The 18807-nt window shown below is 34.6% G+C and overlaps 1 protein-coding gene across 5 annotated transcripts in view; it reads right to left on the reverse strand.

Moving 5' to 3' along the window:
* Positions 1-18807, reverse strand: part of SMARCA1 (SNF2 related chromatin remodeling ATPase 1) — a 77446-nt gene that overhangs the window by 25074 nt on the left and 33565 nt on the right. For all 5 annotated transcript variants that reach the window (XM_012750386.2, XM_075999470.1, XM_075999469.1 and 2 more), the window contains 4 exons: positions 11986-12096; positions 11294-11407; positions 2757-2879; positions 627-759 (listed from right to left, as the gene is read on the reverse strand). In XM_012750386.2, the coding sequence (XP_012605840.1) occupies positions 627-759; positions 2757-2879; positions 11294-11407; positions 11986-12096 (481 nt within the window). The remainder of the gene's footprint in view (positions 1-626; positions 760-2756; positions 2880-11293; positions 11408-11985; positions 12097-18807) is intronic.

The following is an 18807-nucleotide window of genomic DNA, read 5'->3' on the forward strand; positions in this document are numbered from 1 at the left end:
AGAATCTAAATGGGCTCCGCAGAAACTCACTACTTCAAGGACAAGCTAGAAAGATAGACACTAATTCAATCCAGTGAACCTGAATCTCAGGACTGGACTAGAAGAGGATCTAATTCCAGAGGTGGGAAAGTATGAAACCCTTGTTCTATCACTTGGCTCTATTGGCCAACTAATAGAGACAAAAGCAGTTCGTTATGATAAATCTTATATTTCATAGAAATATATTTTATACTTTCACCTACCTTTTATTCATAAAAGTTTAAAAGATCTCCAACAAAGGTATAATTAACACACTAACTGCCACACTACGAAAAAAATTTCCTTGGGGCCACAGTGTTTTATTACTAAAGTAGAATAAAAACTTCAAAAACAAAATGATCCTTTCTAATTTAATGAAAATTTTGTTATTTTTTATTGTTTTCTGTGTGCGTGTTATATGCAACTTGAAAAACAGTTCTCATGGCTCCCAAGGTGAAGAGACATGTGAATTACATATGCTTCATGAGGCCCTGGGCTCAAAATTAGTGTGAGTTAAATACAACTCACATGGCAGTTAATGTATTAAATTGACACTAAAAAATGAATGAAGTTAAAATAAAACATAATATTTCAAATTACATACAAACCTGAATACTCCATGACCTCCTCAGGGGATTTGCCCTCCACCTCTCGAGCTATATTATCAATGTCATCTCTTCCATACTTCTCATTAGCTTTAATAAATTGGTTAAAATCTCGCTTCGTCCAGTTTGTGAAACCCTGTGAACAAAAAGTTAAGCATCATCAATCAAAGTTGACTTAGTAAATCCATTTATTGTCCTATATACTTCTATACGATACCTTAAAAAGACTTTAAAAGACTTAAAATGTTCCTCCTCAAAAAAATCACATATTTTTTATGTTGGGATCAAAACTTGAGTGAGTTGTTACAGAAACAACTGCTTCTCTATTACAAAAAGAATATAATCTTCTCCAAGTACTTAAATTTGAGTTATAGTTCTAAGATATTGTGAAGTTTTTAATTCCATATTTATAGATTCCTACATTAAAATACAAACACATTAAAATACAACTGCTTATATTAATGCTGAAGTCCTGATATTTCAGTGCTTCAATAATTTTTTCACAGATCTGTTCACGTGTAAATTAAGAGAGGAATGTAGATATATTTAATCAAATGAATACTGAGGAATAATCAAAAAAGAATGCAAAAAACTGTTCTGTAGCTCTTTATATCATTCCAAACTACTGTGAATAATTTCTGTTCTACATTGTATTCATAAATAGAATTTCTATAAATGGAACATTATTGGGCCCAATTTCTTTACTAAAATATAGAGCCGTTTAGCCAATGTTTTAAATTTCTATGGCATTATTAGCATGTCTGTGAAGTCATGAGACCAATAATTTGTTTTCCACCCCTCGTGCCCGAACCCATAAAAATGTGATAATCTAGACATTGCAAAACTCTATCCCTAGCTTTTAGGTGATCAAGGTTTCAGATGACCCTATATTTTGTTCCTTTGTATTGCCATGATTTTTTGAAAAGATTAATTAAGGCAGCAGAGAAAGACAATTAAAAAGGAATTCAACTGCTAGGAGGGGCAAAAGAATTAATTATACTTCTCATTACAAACTAAAGCATTATTTCAGTTGAGACTATATATTCACATTATATTGTGCATGCACAATATACTATAAGCCATGTAGCATTCTAAGGCCATAACTTTATTTTTGTGCTCATGAAATAAATCTTGAAAATAAAACATGAATATTTAAATGTTTTATTTTATTCTGTGGTAAGTCCTAGTGTTCAGCCAACCGCAATTATATTTGCAAACTAAACTTTGACTTCCAGGCATTTGGCTCAAAAACTTATGAATGTAATTTGCAAAAATTCATTCAACAAAATTACATGTTACAACAAGGAAAAAACTATATAATAAATAACATAAATATAAAAACTATCTTTCAATAATTAATGTAGAAAATTTCTACTGCGCCTTGGATATTGTTCAAAAAATTGTTGAATAAATAAATCTTGCTGGCAACCTTCAACATTAAGGTGGTGTAATACAGTACATCTTTTTATTACTTTGCAGGAGTCTTTCACAGTGAAACTTTTTTATATCTTCTACAGTTTATTTTGGAAGTATAATACTCATAAAACTCATTAAAACAATAATGACTTGAAAGCATTAACATTTTGTTCAAATGGAAACCTTTCCAACTTAATAACTATTAGCTTTTAATTATACAATGATCACCTTTCACAGTTTCAGAAATCTCTCATCGTATGAAAGTTCTTTCTAAGAAAGGATAAAAAGAATTGTGAAAATTATGAAATTATTCCATAAATAAAAGATTAGTAGAGTATAACTTCAGGAGACAATTCACATCAATAAACAAAAGAAATTTAAATTTTTGAGAGTATGTTAAGAAGTATCGTCTCTCAGGATTCAAGTGTGAATTCATCAATTTATTATAATTGGTAAAATGCATGTGATATTTCTGATACTTGACATTTTTACTTTATATATATGTATTTTCCAGTATTTCCAAAAGAGTATATTCTATAAAAGGGATTTTTAAAAATAGGGATATTTGGTCTAAATGCATGTTTACAAAATAGCCCTGAGTGTTGTTGATCTGTCAAATCAGGATACTAGGCCCATACAATAAAAAGTAAGTGTGGTCTATATTTTCTTTTTTCTACTGGTTGACTAGAAGTATTTCAGCCACTGAAAATATTTTACTTGTGTGAGAAGTTTTTCCTTTTCTTCAGTCTCTTCTGCTGTAAGAGGTTCAGCTCCATCAATCTTTTTTTGCTCTTCCCTTTGAGCCAGAGCTGGATTGGGGATATCCGGATTCCTTGGGACCTATGAATCAAAAGAAGACCTAAGAGTAAACTGATGAGAAAAATTAATTATTGAAGGTGTATATACACATATCTTTAGACTTATTTCATCAGTAAATATAAAATCATGACCAGAATGACACATGGTCCCCTCCACATTTCTACCATGATACTACCAAGATAAAAATCATTCTTGTGCCACATGGTATTTCACAGTTAAAACTCATTGGTAAATGAATGCCACATTATATTACAGATCTGATTCTACTGTGGAACAAAGTATATCCTTCTAATATTATAATACATGGAAGAAAAAGTTTGGCAGGAAAGAATAAAAAAAGGAGAGAGCCTGTATTCCCCCAGCAATACCAGAGAAGGGTAGAGAGGTGGCAATGTACCTAAAGATTCTATTCAACACTGATCAGTTCAATGTGCAAAAGAAAGGAGTGTTTTCACTGCCTGCCAGGGTATGTAAGGGGAGAGCGTTTTTACATAAAATGGGAAGTCTGGGCGAAGTGACAGGATAATGAAGAAAAAACGAGGAAACAGAGAATGTAAGAGGGAAGGAAGTAGTAGAGTACACATACTGGTGGGATGGAACCAGCAGTCAAATGAAAAAAAAGACTACAGCAGCAGTGATCAACAGAAATTATAAATGATATTTTGGGTAGAGTGCTGCAAATATACTGACAACTGAGAAGAGAATTCAAGTTCAAAAGACTGAAGATAGAAGCTCAGCTCTCCAAGGAAGAAAGCCTTTATCTCAAAACTGTACCCCAAAAAGCATCAGTGTGTCACAGTAAGAATATACAACCAGTGTGCTTCAGCATATGGGGCAGCATTCATTGTATGGAAGGACAATCTAAGATTCTCAGCCTGAAGTCTCATACTACCACTACATGCATCTACCACTATCACTATGTACATCTGCTGTCACAATGCAGCACACTGATATAACAGGGCAGGTACATAACACGTGGAGCACATTTTACAGCATTCCATTACAAAGGAAAATAAAAGAGTTGGCAATGTGCCTTCCACTGTTTGTAATGTACACATACCATAAATGACTCTCATTCCCTAGGGGTATGAGATAGTTGTGGTTTTACTACAATGTAATTATAAAACATAGAACACATTCTTCTCATTGTTAGACATATTTCATAGAGTTTTGAACTACATCATTATAATAAATATTTTTTAAACTATTGCATCCAATAGTTTCTCAAATATAAAGCCTAAATGGGCATTAAAAATACATTCTGAAAAACCAGGTTCATTTGTAATCATCAGTACCAGGCAACCAAATGAGTATGTGCTGACTAAATGTCTATTATATTCCTAGCACTATGATAAGTACTGATTGGAATATAAAAGAAGTATAGTATTAGACATGGTCCTGGCCCACAAGGAGCTCAAAAACTGAGCTGGACTTTAAGAACTCCAAAGATTTGGGGAGACAGATATGGTAAAGAATATTCTAGGCTTGGAGTAGTATGAGCAAAAGCATGAAGACAGAAACCATGCAGGAAGGCACTTATGTGTGTGTATATGTGTGTTCATTGCACATATAGGGTTTATGCTGAGAAGGGATAAGAAACAAGGCCAGGTAGATGGCCTTGAAACTACACAGTAAGTCTTGTGCTGGATGAATTGAAGTGGGGAAGCAAGAGAACCTGCTAAACTGTTATAATTTAAAAATGAGGTATGATCACCTGGCCTAGGATGGTGGCAAACGGAAATGGAAAAAAAAAGCATAAATTAAAAATGAAATGTAGTCCCAGAGATAAGCATGATTAAAAATAATGTTTTTTAATAGCTAGGTTCAATTTGAAAATTACAGGCATACCAACAATTTCATTCATAAGTATTTACTCAAAGAAATGAAAGCATATTTCTACAAAGCTTTTTACAGGAATGTTCACAGTAGCTTTACTCATAATAGCCAAAAACCAGAGGACAGCTCAGATGTCCATCAACAAGAGAATGAATAAGCAAACTGTAGTCCATCCATACAATGGAATAGTGCTCAGCAATAAAAAGGAGTAAACCACTGATACATATGATAATATGGCTGAATCTCTAAAAGATTATGCTAAGGGAAAGAAGCCTTGAACATACTGTATGATTCCATTTATGTGAAATTCTAGAACACAAAAAATAATCTAATCTAGGAAGAAAATAATATTAGAACAGCAGCTGCCTCTGAGGAATACGTATGGTGACTGACTGGGAAGGGACACTTTCTGGGGTGACAGTAATGCTCTATGTCTTTATGGGGAGTTGGGTTATGTAAGTGTATGCACCTGTCAAAATATACCAGATGATACATTTCACTATATGTAAGATTTACCTTTAAAAAGAATCAAATAAATATTGGACTCTGGATAATGATAAGCATGTTGAAGTGTTTCTGGGTAAAATATACTTACGTCTGCAACGTTGAAATGCAAAAAAAAGATAAGATACCCATATAATAGAGGGCTGGAGAAATTGGAAAATAGGTGAAAAAGCAAATACAGTAAGATGTAAATTACAGAATTTAATATGTGGTATGTATATGTGTGTTCATTGTACAATTATTTCAACATTTCTGTATGTAAAATTCTTCATGTTTTTAAAAATTATCAACACAGTTTTAAAAGTTTAACAGACCCTTTCAAATTCCAGGTATATGAAATTACTTTGGCTTCAAATTTTAATTGAGAAACACCTCTTTGATCTCAAGATATATATCTATCAAACACCTTCAAAATTTCCCTGTCCAACAATGTTAACAAAATATTTTATAAACATCTAATTTATGACAGAAAATAGATAACATACGCACACAAAATGTTTATTCCCGTGCAGATATCCCCAATACTAAAAACTTCCCCTTTGAATTTCTAATAAGAGCAAAATCAGAATATTTTATAATACCATTAGATTTTAGGATCCACTGCAGAAAATTTCTACCACATCCACTGGTCACGTTATTTAATAAAGCAAAACTTAAGAATGACTTCATCAGTGCTATGTTTATTATTTTAATTCTAGAAATTACTGAAACACATAGCTGCTAAAATATTTAGAATTAGAAATGACTCAATTTCTAAATTCCTTTATTTCTTCATACAAAAAACTCAACATTCACCATTTTTAAAAGACTTTCATTTTTTACCTCATGAGGTTCTTATCAGCATTAAGCTTCCTCGAATGATTTCAAAGTGCTATGTAAGAATTAAGTAGACAAATTATAGACCAATAATACTGAACAGATACCTTGACGTATCTAAAGTACTTATATCCTGTGTTGTATTATGGTCCCCAGTGACATAAGATATAAAAAGTTATCTTTCAAAAGGAAACATCTCAATTGTTATTTTAATTTCAAGTTAGACCCTAAGGAATTTTTGATTAGAGCTCTGCTTCCATGAAGTAGTGAAAACTTTTTTGGGGGCCTGTTTCTTAGAAGCAGTTTAGCAAGCATTTCATAGAAATATGGAATACTGAATTAAATGTGACAGCACAGAAAATGAAAGCAGTAACCTAAAATCAGCTTACCGTATTTTAGTTCTACCACTGCAAAATAGGTAGCTCACAATGACACATTACCAAAATTCACAAAGATTATGGAACTTCCTCCATTTGTCAAATGTTTATATTTGTCCCTAAAGAATTTTTTATAGGGGATAAATGTCAGAATGTTCTACAGCTTTCTTCAGCTTCAAATATGGCAAAAGTCTTTCATTCCAGGTCTTACATTCAATGGAACTTTCAGATACTCTGGATTTTTTATGCAGCGATTAAAATTTCAACTAAGTTATCCTCTTCTAATGTAAAGATTTTAACATACAAGTGACTAAATGCATATGTAAATAACAACTCCTTTAAGTGAAAAGAGCAATGAAGTGTCTGAATATGCCTAACTTGCAACAAGGTCAAAGCTTAGACAGCAGGAAGAATGGGCACATAACGCACCGCTGTCTACCAAGCAGTTAGGGCAAAACAAACACTTCTCTCAACATCAAATAAAACAAAACCCATTAACTCCAGATCTCATTATCAGCAATACTGTTGTGACTTTGTGCTGAACATGGGGGGAGGGAGAAAATAAAACAGAAAATAAAAATGCAAATAAGCAGGTACTCAAGGAAACCACTCTTTACCAACTGCTTCAAAACTAGTGATCCCCTCACTAGCGCCACCCCAACTCACTACAGAATAAGACTTTGGGGACTCAAAATAGATTAATACATTACTATGAATCACAGTACCCCCGACTATGACAAAACCTATCTCGCCCTGGCTACCAATCATTTAAGTAGAATAATTTAACCTTTTTGAGGTTCTCCCTTTTTGAGAACCCGACTGTACATACAGAATACTATTTAACACCACTACAGCAGTTTTGCTTTGTTTATCCAAGGTAAACTAGTTCTCCATCAGTTTGTGGCCCTGATAAGTTTTCTGAAGGTGTAGGAAAGAAAAAAAATCAATGCTAGATATCCCTTGAGAAGATATGTTTAACAGTTACATATCACATCACCCTTGAAAGGAAGGTTTTTTCAGATGATTGACATGCCATGCTGGTCTATCTATACTCTGAACTCAAACACAAAACTCACCCAGTTAGAGAACCCACCTTAGCTCAGGTCCATAGTTCCTGGTAAAGAATGGAAGAGACAAGGTTCAGAAAGAACCAATATCCAGAATGTATTCTTATTTGTCTTGTAAATCCTCAGCTAAGTTTGCATAGGGAGGACCAAGGCCATTCTTAGGACAATAAAGAGGCAATCCAGGATGGGGCCGAAGAGAGCACAAGGCTACAAGTAGGGAATCGGTTCTCCTTCCACCACCATCACCGCAGTCCAAGTTGCCAACATCTTCTTTCGTTTTGATACTTCAACAGCCTCCTGGCTGGTTCCCCTAGATAAACTCTCCATTCTCTGCATCGCAGCCAGAGTGATCTTTTAAAAATGTAAATCTGATCATACCTTACCACTTACCAAGTTGTATGACCAAGAGCAAATTACTCAGGGAAAATTACTCAACCTCTCTATGCCTTAGTTTCCTCATCTGTAAAATAAGGAAGTAGGTTCCAGGGCTGTTATGAGGATAATGACCTAATATTTATAAAGAATTTGGAACAGTAAGTAACACAAGTAAGGACTAAATAAGTATCTGCTATTATTATGATTTTACCATCCACCCACTTACCTGCCTTAAAAACATCTCAATGGTTTTCCTTTGCTCTAAAGCTGAAGTTCAACCTCATTAATATGAACTATAAAAGCTCCACGTGATCTGACTCTACCACTCACTGGTCTCATCTCAAGTTGCTCTTCTCCTCATCACTCCCTAGCAACACAGGCCTTCTTGCAGCTCCTAAAAGGGGCCATCCTTCTGCCTACCTCAAGATCTTGGCATACGAGATGGCCCCCTGCCTCAGCTTTTCTCTCCCACGCTTCTCGTGGCTAATTCGCATCTCTTGGATCTCAGCTTAAGTGACGCTTCCTTAATGAACACTTCCCTGATCTCCCAGTCCCCCTGAGATACCCATGTTACCCTTATGGCATCCTTCGTAAGCACAGAAATACACAAATAACGATGATATTACACTGTGGTATCTGTTTAATGTCTGTCTCCTCCATTAGAATGTAAGTGCCGTGAAGTGAAGAACCTTTATCTGTCTTATTCACTACTTTATCCCACGTGCTTTGGCCAGCATCTGGCACAGAGAAGTATTCAATAAGTAGGTATTAAATGAAAAAAGAAGTCTTCCTTTCATTCATTCTCCCTCTCCTGTCACTTCTTTCTGGGATATAAGGAAGAGAAAACAGTAAGATATAATAGCATGAATTCCATGCTGTCTTCCCTCTCCCTGTCCTCTATTCTTAACACCTTTTCCTCCTCCCTCTTCCCTTCTATTGCCTTTTTTTTTTTTTTGAGACAGAGTCTCACTTTGTTGCCCAGGCTAGAGTGAGTGCCGTGGCATCAGCCTAGCTCACAGCAACCTCAAACTCCTGGGATCAAGTGATCCTACTGCCTCAGCCTCCCAAGTAGCTGGGACTACAGGCATGTGCCACCATGCCCGGCTAATTTTTTGTATATATATATATCTTAGTTAGCCAATTAATTTCTTTTTGTATTTATAGTAGAGACAGGGTCTCTCTCTTGCTCAGGCTGGTTTTGAACTCCTGACCTTGAGCAATCCGCCCGCCTCGGCCTCCCAGCGTGCTAGGATTACAGGCGTGAGCCACCACGCCCGGCCCCTTCTATTGCCTTTTGCAGCTGTCCTTTCATTCCTCTGTCTTCTGAGGTTTCCTCTCCCCTCTGTCTCCTTCCAGCTGGCCACCACACAAAGGGTCACTGTAAGACCTCACCCTTAACCACAAACTGCCTGTAATAAAAGGCACTGTTTATATTCAAACCAGAGCTGTGGCCAGAATGTGGTGGGCACTATAATTATCACAGGGAACAAAATTTCAGTATCTCCAAAGAAGGAGCATAAACAGTTATATCATCAGAGATGATTGTTTTTTATTGCTGCTACTTGACTACCACTTGGCCCACCTCCCAAACAACATGCCACATCACTATAAACACAGTCCCTATTTAGGACTGCAGAAAGAAGCAGGGTTCTATCACATATAAGAAAAAGCCAGGAATGTCTGAGTGAAAAGAGCAGAGCATCTGAATATTGAGAACCTGGTGTGAGACCAGCACCCTTGGCAACCCTGTTAGCTATGTGACCTGGAACAACATCATTTAAAATCTCTGAACTTCAGTTTCCTCACCTACTATACGGATATGATCATAACACCTACTTCATAAGGTTGTTAGGAATCAAATGATGTATTAAAGAACTTTGTAAATTATAAAATGCTCCTCATAAACATTTGATTTATTACTGAGGTCTAATATTTCAATTAATTCTCCTTTCAAGTCTCACTTATAACAGTCAATAAAAGTAACAGAAAATAATGTCTGAGCCTAAAATTATTATAAACCTTAACCCTCTTAGTGCGGCGGGCCGAAATACTGGCTTTTGCGTCTAGGGTGAAAAGTGCGGTGGGACGATATATCTTAACTATGTAGGAGCCGATATATCGGCCCGCCGCACTAGATGCAAAAGCCGATATTTCGGCCTGCCACACTAAGAGGATTAATGAGATATGTTTTTGTTTACCTCATGAAATCTTAACTTTATTATTAATTTTACCACTTTTATTTTGCATTTTGAACCTATATGTGCCTATTTCTTCTGGCATATCACTGTTTTCACTTTCTTTGAAACTAGTTTTATGCCTGATCTGAATTTTCAACCATATTTATGTTACTCTTCCATAATTTCCTAAAAAGGATTTTATCTAGCCCTGTTGGTTTAAACACATTTAAATTTAATCATATTTCCCTAACTAGATTATAACTAACCACTTATATTCCCCATAAGTTTTTGTTATTTAAATATTTGTAACTTTGATACATAAATTGCAAGAAAGGCTTTCTTTGTTGTTCTGATTCAAATAGCAATACTCCTACTCTGAACAAATAGTAGAAAGACTTTAGAGATCCACTCTAGTTCCAAAATATAAAGGAATGAACTAAATATCTTACATACATTAAGTTTTGCTAGGCACATTCCAGCTACTAATCAAAATTATTAGTCGAAGTTACAGTTGTGATAAAAGTTCACAAAATAAATTTTGAAATATAGCTTTAGATTCATAAAAACAGAAAACTTTATAAAAATTACAATGGGATTAATATTTTTATAATTTTTATGCTAGTGATTATTATACCTTTGGTCATCCCTCTCCATTCACTAGAAAGTCAATTTCAATATATAGAAATAAACTGGCATGCTTAATCTCCCAATAGGATAGATTTAGTATGACAGATATTAAGTTCCACTCACCAAAAATAGGTTCCTATCTACTTAAGATTTTTGAATCCCAAAAGATAATTTTAAAATTATGTAATTGTCATGTTTAATCATTATCTTTAAAACCTAAGTGACCACAATCTGCTAACTACCAACAAAGCTTTCAACAGTCTATGAGCAATAAATACAAAAATACTATTCTTTGGGTCCTATTAAAGAAACTGTTCAAAATTTTCTATATTAATATTCACTTCTAATCAAACACATACCCTATTGTTCTTGCTACATATTTTTAACCATTCAAACACTGCATTATTAAAAATAATATATTATCATTTTGAAATATTGGCTAATTCACCATTAATCTTATTTTAATCATGATCATATTGGGAATTCAGTAGTTTGATGCTTTACTTCCAGTTAAACCTCCTCTTAGCTTTTAAAAACACCACTGTTTGATTTACTTTTACATTCTCTCACATTAAAATGGAACACCTTCTAGCCTAGCTTAATAGATATTATCTTAATAGATTATATTACACTAATCTAAAAAATTGAAAAATTACCTTATAGCCTATTGTTTTCCGATAATAAAGAATTTCCTTTTCCAGGAGCTCAAATAAACGTGGTGGGAAAAATTGAAAATCTTGAACATTTGGCTGTTTTGGAGGCCGTGGAGCCTGTGAGGGGAAAATACATTACATATATATTTCTTTTTAGTACATGAAGTGAGCATGTATCTTTTACTATTTCTTTTATATAAAGAATATAAATACAATGGAATCCATATTTTTTTTTGAGACAGTCTTGTCACATTTGCCCAGGCAAGAATGTCATGGTGTCAGCCTAGCCCACAGCAACCTCAAACTCCTGGGCTCAAGCAATCATCCTGCCTCAGCCTCCCTAATAGCTAGGACTACAGGCAGGGACCACCACATCCTGCTAATTTTTTCTATTTTTAGTTGCCCAGCTAATTTTTTTTTTCTACTTTTAGTAGAGACAGGGTCTCACACTTGCTTAGGCTGGTCTGGAACTCCTGACCTCAAGTGATTCTCCCACCTTGGCCTCCTAGAGTGCTAGGATTATAGACATGAACCACCATGCCCACTCAGAATCCACTTATATAGGTGGGCCATAGCAAGTACTTTTGTTATATTTTAAGGACTATAATTTGGCAATAATATAAGTAAATGTGAATCACAGACCACATTACAAGAGAAATCTGTAGGACATAAAAACTGGCCTTGTACAGTTTTACCTTTGGAATCTTTGGCTCACTGACACGCAAAGCCTCTCTAAAGTAGGCATCCACTGCATAGTTTGCTTTGCGTTCTCGTTTAGGAGGTTCAATCCATTCCACCATACCAAGCTATACACAACAAACAAGAACAGGGGTTTAATAACTTCAAACTGTTCTATCAAAATCAAGTACATCAAGGCTGCAGAAGCATGAGAAAACCAAAACCATTAGAAAAAATCCAGACTCACTTCAGAAATCATAATTATACCTCTAAGGTTCCAAACCTTTTAGTGTACACAAAGTTTAGATGCAAAGATAGTTTCCTTCTTTTTAAAATATGTTTAAAAATTAGTTCTTCCTTAGTAACTGAGAAGAACCTGCAAACTCTGCTTAGTATTTTTTGTCAAATTAAATACATAAATAGCATTTAATACAGAAGGAAGAGTAACATTGATTCTGGTAACCGTGGTAAGAGAGTGAATTAGAAAATAGATGAGAGGGATGAATGAGGAATATCAACATGACAGGCATTTATCCCCTTCAAATCAAGAGAAATAGTCAAATGAGATCTTCTGGAAAGGTAGCTGTGGTATAGTCGGAAAAACTGGTGGAAACATAAAGACCTAGATTTGAATTCAGGTTCTGCTACTTCACCAGTTGTATAACTTTGGGTAAATTATTTTTTCCATCTGTAAAGTAAGAATAATAATACCTACCTTGAGGATTAAATGTGATCATACATGTGAAAGCATTAAGTAAACCACGGAGAGTTAAATATGAGATATATCAAACATCCAAAGTAGTATGAACAATGATTTGGTAGCATTACTGAATTTTACCTCATTATCAGCTAGAAAATACAATTTAATGGCAGACAAAACTGACAATGCAAAGTTGTGGAGTCTGAGGAATGGTTTGCTAATTCATATTTTTTTGTTGACTTCACAGTGCCTCACCTAGTGCCTTTACAGAAAATAGGCCATTAATGAACGATTAATGATCTCACTCTATTTGATCTTATCTAAAGGCTAGATTCCAACCTTGGCATCATATTTTAAGAGTAGATGATAAACTAAGATGATCAGGATGGTTAGAAATCTACGAATTCTCACAGTGTCTAGAGAAGACTAAATACAGACATAATGATGGCATTAACATAAGTAAAAGTCTACCAAACAGAAAAGAACACAGTTCTTTGTTGATCCATAAGATTAAAATCACTGTGGAAAGTTATAAGAAAGTAGATTGCTACTCAATATAATTTAACAACTATGCATTAAGTACCCACTGTATTATGTATAAGTCAGTGTCAGGGATATAAAGATGAATAAAATAATCTCTTTCATCAAGAAGCTTATAAAATAAGTCAAACAGTTTTCTGAGAACCAGAGAATATAAAACAATGAAATGAACTATCATAAGAGTGGTAAGCTTCTCAATATTACAGTGTTCAGTGCCTAGATATCTGTCCTAGATGCTAAAGATGGGATTTCTTAATTGTTAATATAAGAAAATTTATAGTAAATGACCTTTGAGGTTACTTCTAACTCTAATAGTCTATGAGATATAGATATTATAATGTGATATTTAAGCAAAATGAAAAATAACCATAGTAATGAAATAAATTTTGCTTTTTTGGGGGGGACATGGATCAATGTGAGGTGATAGTTATGAAAGAGATATTTTATAATTAATCAATATTTTATCTTTCTCAGTTGGAGTGAAAATAAATTAACAGTAGTTTAAATTAACTTTCTAAAAGTAAAGTAATTGGCCATTTAACCTATACTTGTTTGATGATCAAGGTATTCAAATTTGAAATAAGCATTAAAGGGCAATTCCTAAACTTTCAAAAAAAGAATAAATCATACTGAATTAATTTGTTTTAGACAAGAGTATATTAATATTAACTTATTCAAGTTAATTTATTCAGGATTTGTGTCAGCCATCATCATGACTTAATTTACCAGGTATGGTTATAAAGTAATGCAACTGGTTCAACAAATCATAAAATAAATCTTCCTTAATTATAATTCTAATGATTTATAAATAATATTCTTTAAGATTTTCAATTCTCTTCAAAGGATCAAAGGATAATTTAAACCTATTTAAAAACCTATCTAGAAAATACAAATAGAAATAAAATACATTCTCAGCTTAGAATATTCAGTAAAAATTCTAATTTGGGACATTATTATTATTACTTTTTTGGCTTAAACAACAGAAATTTATTTTCTCACAGTTCTGGAGGCTGGTGGGACATTACTATTACTATTACTGTCAGACATTCATTTATAAAAATACAAGTCATCATAATTATTAAAATTTCTCTACACCTGTGCATCATTTTGTTAGAATTAGAAGCACAAAGAAAACCAATCATATTAGAAATCAACAAGTATTTTAACAAGTCTAATTTTCCTCCAAAAATGTAGATAAGAAGCTCCACTGATATTTAGACTTCATTTTCTAGTATTTTTTCACTTCATAAAACACTCTTAAGTACCCATAATCCTGTAGGAATAATTATAAAATTAATATAATTTATATCACATAATGAAATCTAAAAAGCACATTAGAAAGGTAATTTCCACCCTGCGTAAAGAGGCTATCACCTCCATCTCACCAGGATAAAACATAAGCAGTCTGAGTTAAGATTATAAATACAACAACCAGACAGATATAAGAAACTAAAAGCTATTAATATCAGAAACAATGGCAGCAGCAAAGCATCATCAGCATACTAGCTGCAATGCAAACCAAAATGGCTCACCTCATTTTTCAGTAAAACCAATACCTAAGCTTTTTTAATTTTAATAAAATTCTCTTGTCAGTTCAAAAATATAACTGTTTATGGAACAATTTGAACAACAAAATAAATAATGATAGAATGAATTATACTCAAGAAAAGAAACATCTATGAGTCCATACTGATATAAATGACTGAATACATAAATAAATGAGGGAGAAGGGGCATTCCTTTCTTACAGAAAAATCCCAATTAACACATATAGATGGAATGAGAAATACAATAAATTACCATTAAAATACCACAATAATAACTATTGTAGGCAAGCCCTACCAATAGATGCTAAAGTCAGTGGGTAAAAGTTTTAGGAACATCTCTCCCCCAAGAGAGTTATCAATTACAAAGTGAAAAATGGGAACTTTACTGTGCAGAGACCCAGCAAATACCACTTCAATTAACTGATCAAGGTTAAAACCACCAGTAATCAGATACATCAACATCTTATATTCCCTGATATGCACTGAGAAGGATACATCATTCCTTCTGTGGTATTCTTGTCAAAAAACACATAATCTCAATCAAATCATGAGAAAATGTCACACAAACTCAAAGTTAAAGACAAACTATAAAATAACTGATGAGTATTCTTCAAAAGTGTGAAGGTCAAGAAAGGAAAGATTTAAAAACTGTCACAGACTAGAAGAGGCTTAGGACACACCACAACAAAAATGCAATGTGGATCAAGATAATGACAAGACAAGCCACAGACTGGGAAAAAATATTTGCAAAAGATACATTTGATAAAGGACCATTATCCAAAATATACAGAGACTCTTAGAACTCAACAAAATAAGAAAAGAAACAATGTGATTGAAAAATGGGCAAAAGAACTGAATAGACATTTCACCAAAGAAGAGACACAGATGGTAAATAAGCATATGAAAAGATGTTCAACAACATGTGTCATTAAAGAATCACAAATTAAAACAACAATGAGAAGCCACTACACACCTATTAAAATAGTGAAAATCCAAAACATTGACAACACCAAATGCTGGAAAGAATGTGAAGAAAAAGGAACTCTCATTCATTGCTTGTGGGAATGCAAAATAGTACAGCTGCTTTGGAAGACAGTTGGGCAGTTTAATAAAAAACTAAATATATTCTTATCATAGGATCCAGCAATCACATTACTTGGTATTTACCCAAAGGAATTGAAAACTTATGTCTATGAAAAACCTGCACATGAATGTTCCGAGCAGCTTTATTCATAACTGCCAAAACTTGGAAGCAACCAAGATGCCCTTCTGTGAGTGAATGGATAAATAAATTGTGGTACATCCAGACAATGGAATATGACTCAGTGCTAAAAAGAAATGAATATTACTAAGTAAAAGAAGCCAATCTGAAAGGGCTACATACAACTAACTATATGGCATTCTGGAAAAGGCAAAACTATGGAGACACTAAAAAGATCAATAGTGGCCAGGGGTTGGGGGAGGAATGAATGAATAGGTGGAGCACAGAGGACTTTTAGAGCAGTGAAACTACTCTGTATGATACTATTATACAATGGTAGATATATGTCATTATACATATGTCAAAACCCATAGAATATACTACACCAAATGAGAACCCTAATGTAATGATGGACTTTGGGTTATAATGACATGTCAACGTAGGTTCATTGAATGCAACAAACCATTCCACTGCAGCATGTTGATAGTACAGAAAACTGTGCATAAGGGTAGGGGGATATATATGGGAACTCTGTACCTTCCACTCAATTTTGCTGTGAACCTAAAAATAAAGTCTATTTTTATGGCTGAATAGTGTTCCATGTCTTTATATACCACATTTTCTTTAGCCATTCATCTGCTGATGGACATTTAGGTTGATTCTATATTTTGGCTGTTGTGAATAGTGGTGCAATAAACATGGGGGTGCAGATAGTATTTCAATATACTGATTTTAGCCAGGCGCAGTAGCACACACCTATAGTCCCAGCTACTTGGGAGGCTGAGACAGGAGGATCACTTGAATATAGAAATTTGAACATAGTAAGACCCCATCTCTTAATTAAAAACAAAACCCAAAAAATATATATACTGATTTCCTTTCCTTTGGATAAATACCCAGTAGTAGGATTGCTGGATACTGTAGTCTATTCATGCCCTTTGTCCATTTTTAAATCAAATTATTTAGGGTTTTTGTTGTTGAGTTCCTTGTATATTCTTCATGTTAATCCCTTATCGTATGAATAGCTTGCAAATATTTTCTCCCATTATGCAAGTTGTTTCTTCCCTCTCTTTGGCTGTTTCCTTTGCTGTGCTTTTTAGTTTGATATAGTCTCAATTGTCTGTTTTTGTTTTTGTTACCTGTGCTTTTGAAGTCTCACCCATAAAACTGTTGCCCAGATCAATGTCCTGAAGCATTTCCCTCATTTTCTTCATTATTATAGTCTGGGGTCTTTTTTTTTTTTTTTTTTCTTTTTGAGACAGAGTCTCGCTTTGTTGCCCAGGCTAGAGTAAGTGCCATGGCGTCAGCCTAGCTCACAGCAACCTCAAACTCCTGGGCTCAGGCGATCCTCCTGCCTCAGCCTCCTGAGTAGCTGGGACTACAGGCATGCGCCACCAGGCCCGGCTAATTTTTTCTTTATATATTAGTTGGCCAATTAATTTCTTTCTATTTATAGTAGAGACGGGGTCTTGCTCTTGCTCAGGCTGGTTTCGAACTCCTGACCTTGAGCAATCCGCCCGCCTCGGCCTCCCAGAGAGCTAGGATTACAGGCATGAGCCACCGCGCCCGGCCCTAGTCTGGGGTCTTATATTTAAGTCTTTAAGGGTGAATATAGTTAATAGTATTTTTTGCAGCATATTATGAGAGTACAAATGTTAAGGTTATGTGTATTGCCCTTGCCCCCCCCAAGACAGAGCTTCAAGCGTGTCCATCCCCCAGTTGGTGTGCATCACACTCATTATCTATGTATATACCCATCCCCTCCCCCACCACCTGCCCAACACCCAATAGATGTTATTCCTATATGTCCACTTAGGTGTTGATCAGTTAATACCAATTTGTTGGTGAGTACATGTGGTGCTTATTTTTCCATTCTTGGGATACTTCACTTAATTGGATGGGTTCCAGCTCCATCCAGGAAAATACAAGAGGTGCTATATCACTGTGGTTTCTGATAGCTGAATAGTACTCCATGGTATACATATACCACATTTTATTAGTCCACTCATGTATTGATGGGCACTGGGGTTGTTTCCACACCTTTGCAATGGTAAACTGTGCTGCTATAAACATTTGAGTGCAGGTATCTTTTTCAGAGTGACTTTTATTCTTTTGGGTAGATGCCCAGTAAAGGGATTGATGGATCAAATGGTAGATCCACTTGTATCACTTTAAGGTATCTTCATATTGCTTTCCACAGAGGTTGTACTAGTTTGTAGTCCCTCCAGCAATGTAGGAGTGTTCCTATCTCTCCACATCCACGCCAACATTCATTGTTTTGGAACTTGTTAAAGAAGGCCATTCTCACTGGACATGAGTGATATCTAACTGTGGTTTTGATTTGCATTTCCCTGATGATTAGAGATGTTGTGCATTTTTTTCAAGTTTTTGTTCATGTCCTTTGCCCACTTTTTGATAGGGTTGTTTGATTTTTCCTTGCTGATTTTCCTGAGTTTTAAATAGATTCTAGTTAGTTAATAGTAATTTACTGTATAATTTCACAAGCTAGAAGAAACGAGCTTGAATGTTCCCAATACGAACAAATGATATGCTAAAGGTAGATATGCTAAATTACCCTAATTCGAATTTTAACATGTTTGTATACATGTATTGAAGTATCACTCTGTATCCCATAAATATATACAATTACTATATGTCAACTAAAAATAAAAGACAAAAAATTATACTCTGGGAGGCCGAGGCGGGTGGATCGCTCAAGGTCAGGAGTTCAAAACCAGCCTGAGCAAGAGCAAAACCCTGTCTCTACTAAAAATAGAGAGAAATTAATTGGCCAACTAAAAATATATAGAAAAAATTAGCTGGGCAGGGTGACATATGCCTGTAGTCCCAGC

The sequence above is a fragment of the Microcebus murinus genome, chromosome X (assembly GCF_040939455.1).
Source record: "Microcebus murinus isolate Inina chromosome X, M.murinus_Inina_mat1.0, whole genome shotgun sequence".
Classification (NCBI taxonomy): domain Eukaryota; kingdom Metazoa; phylum Chordata; class Mammalia; order Primates; family Cheirogaleidae; genus Microcebus; species Microcebus murinus.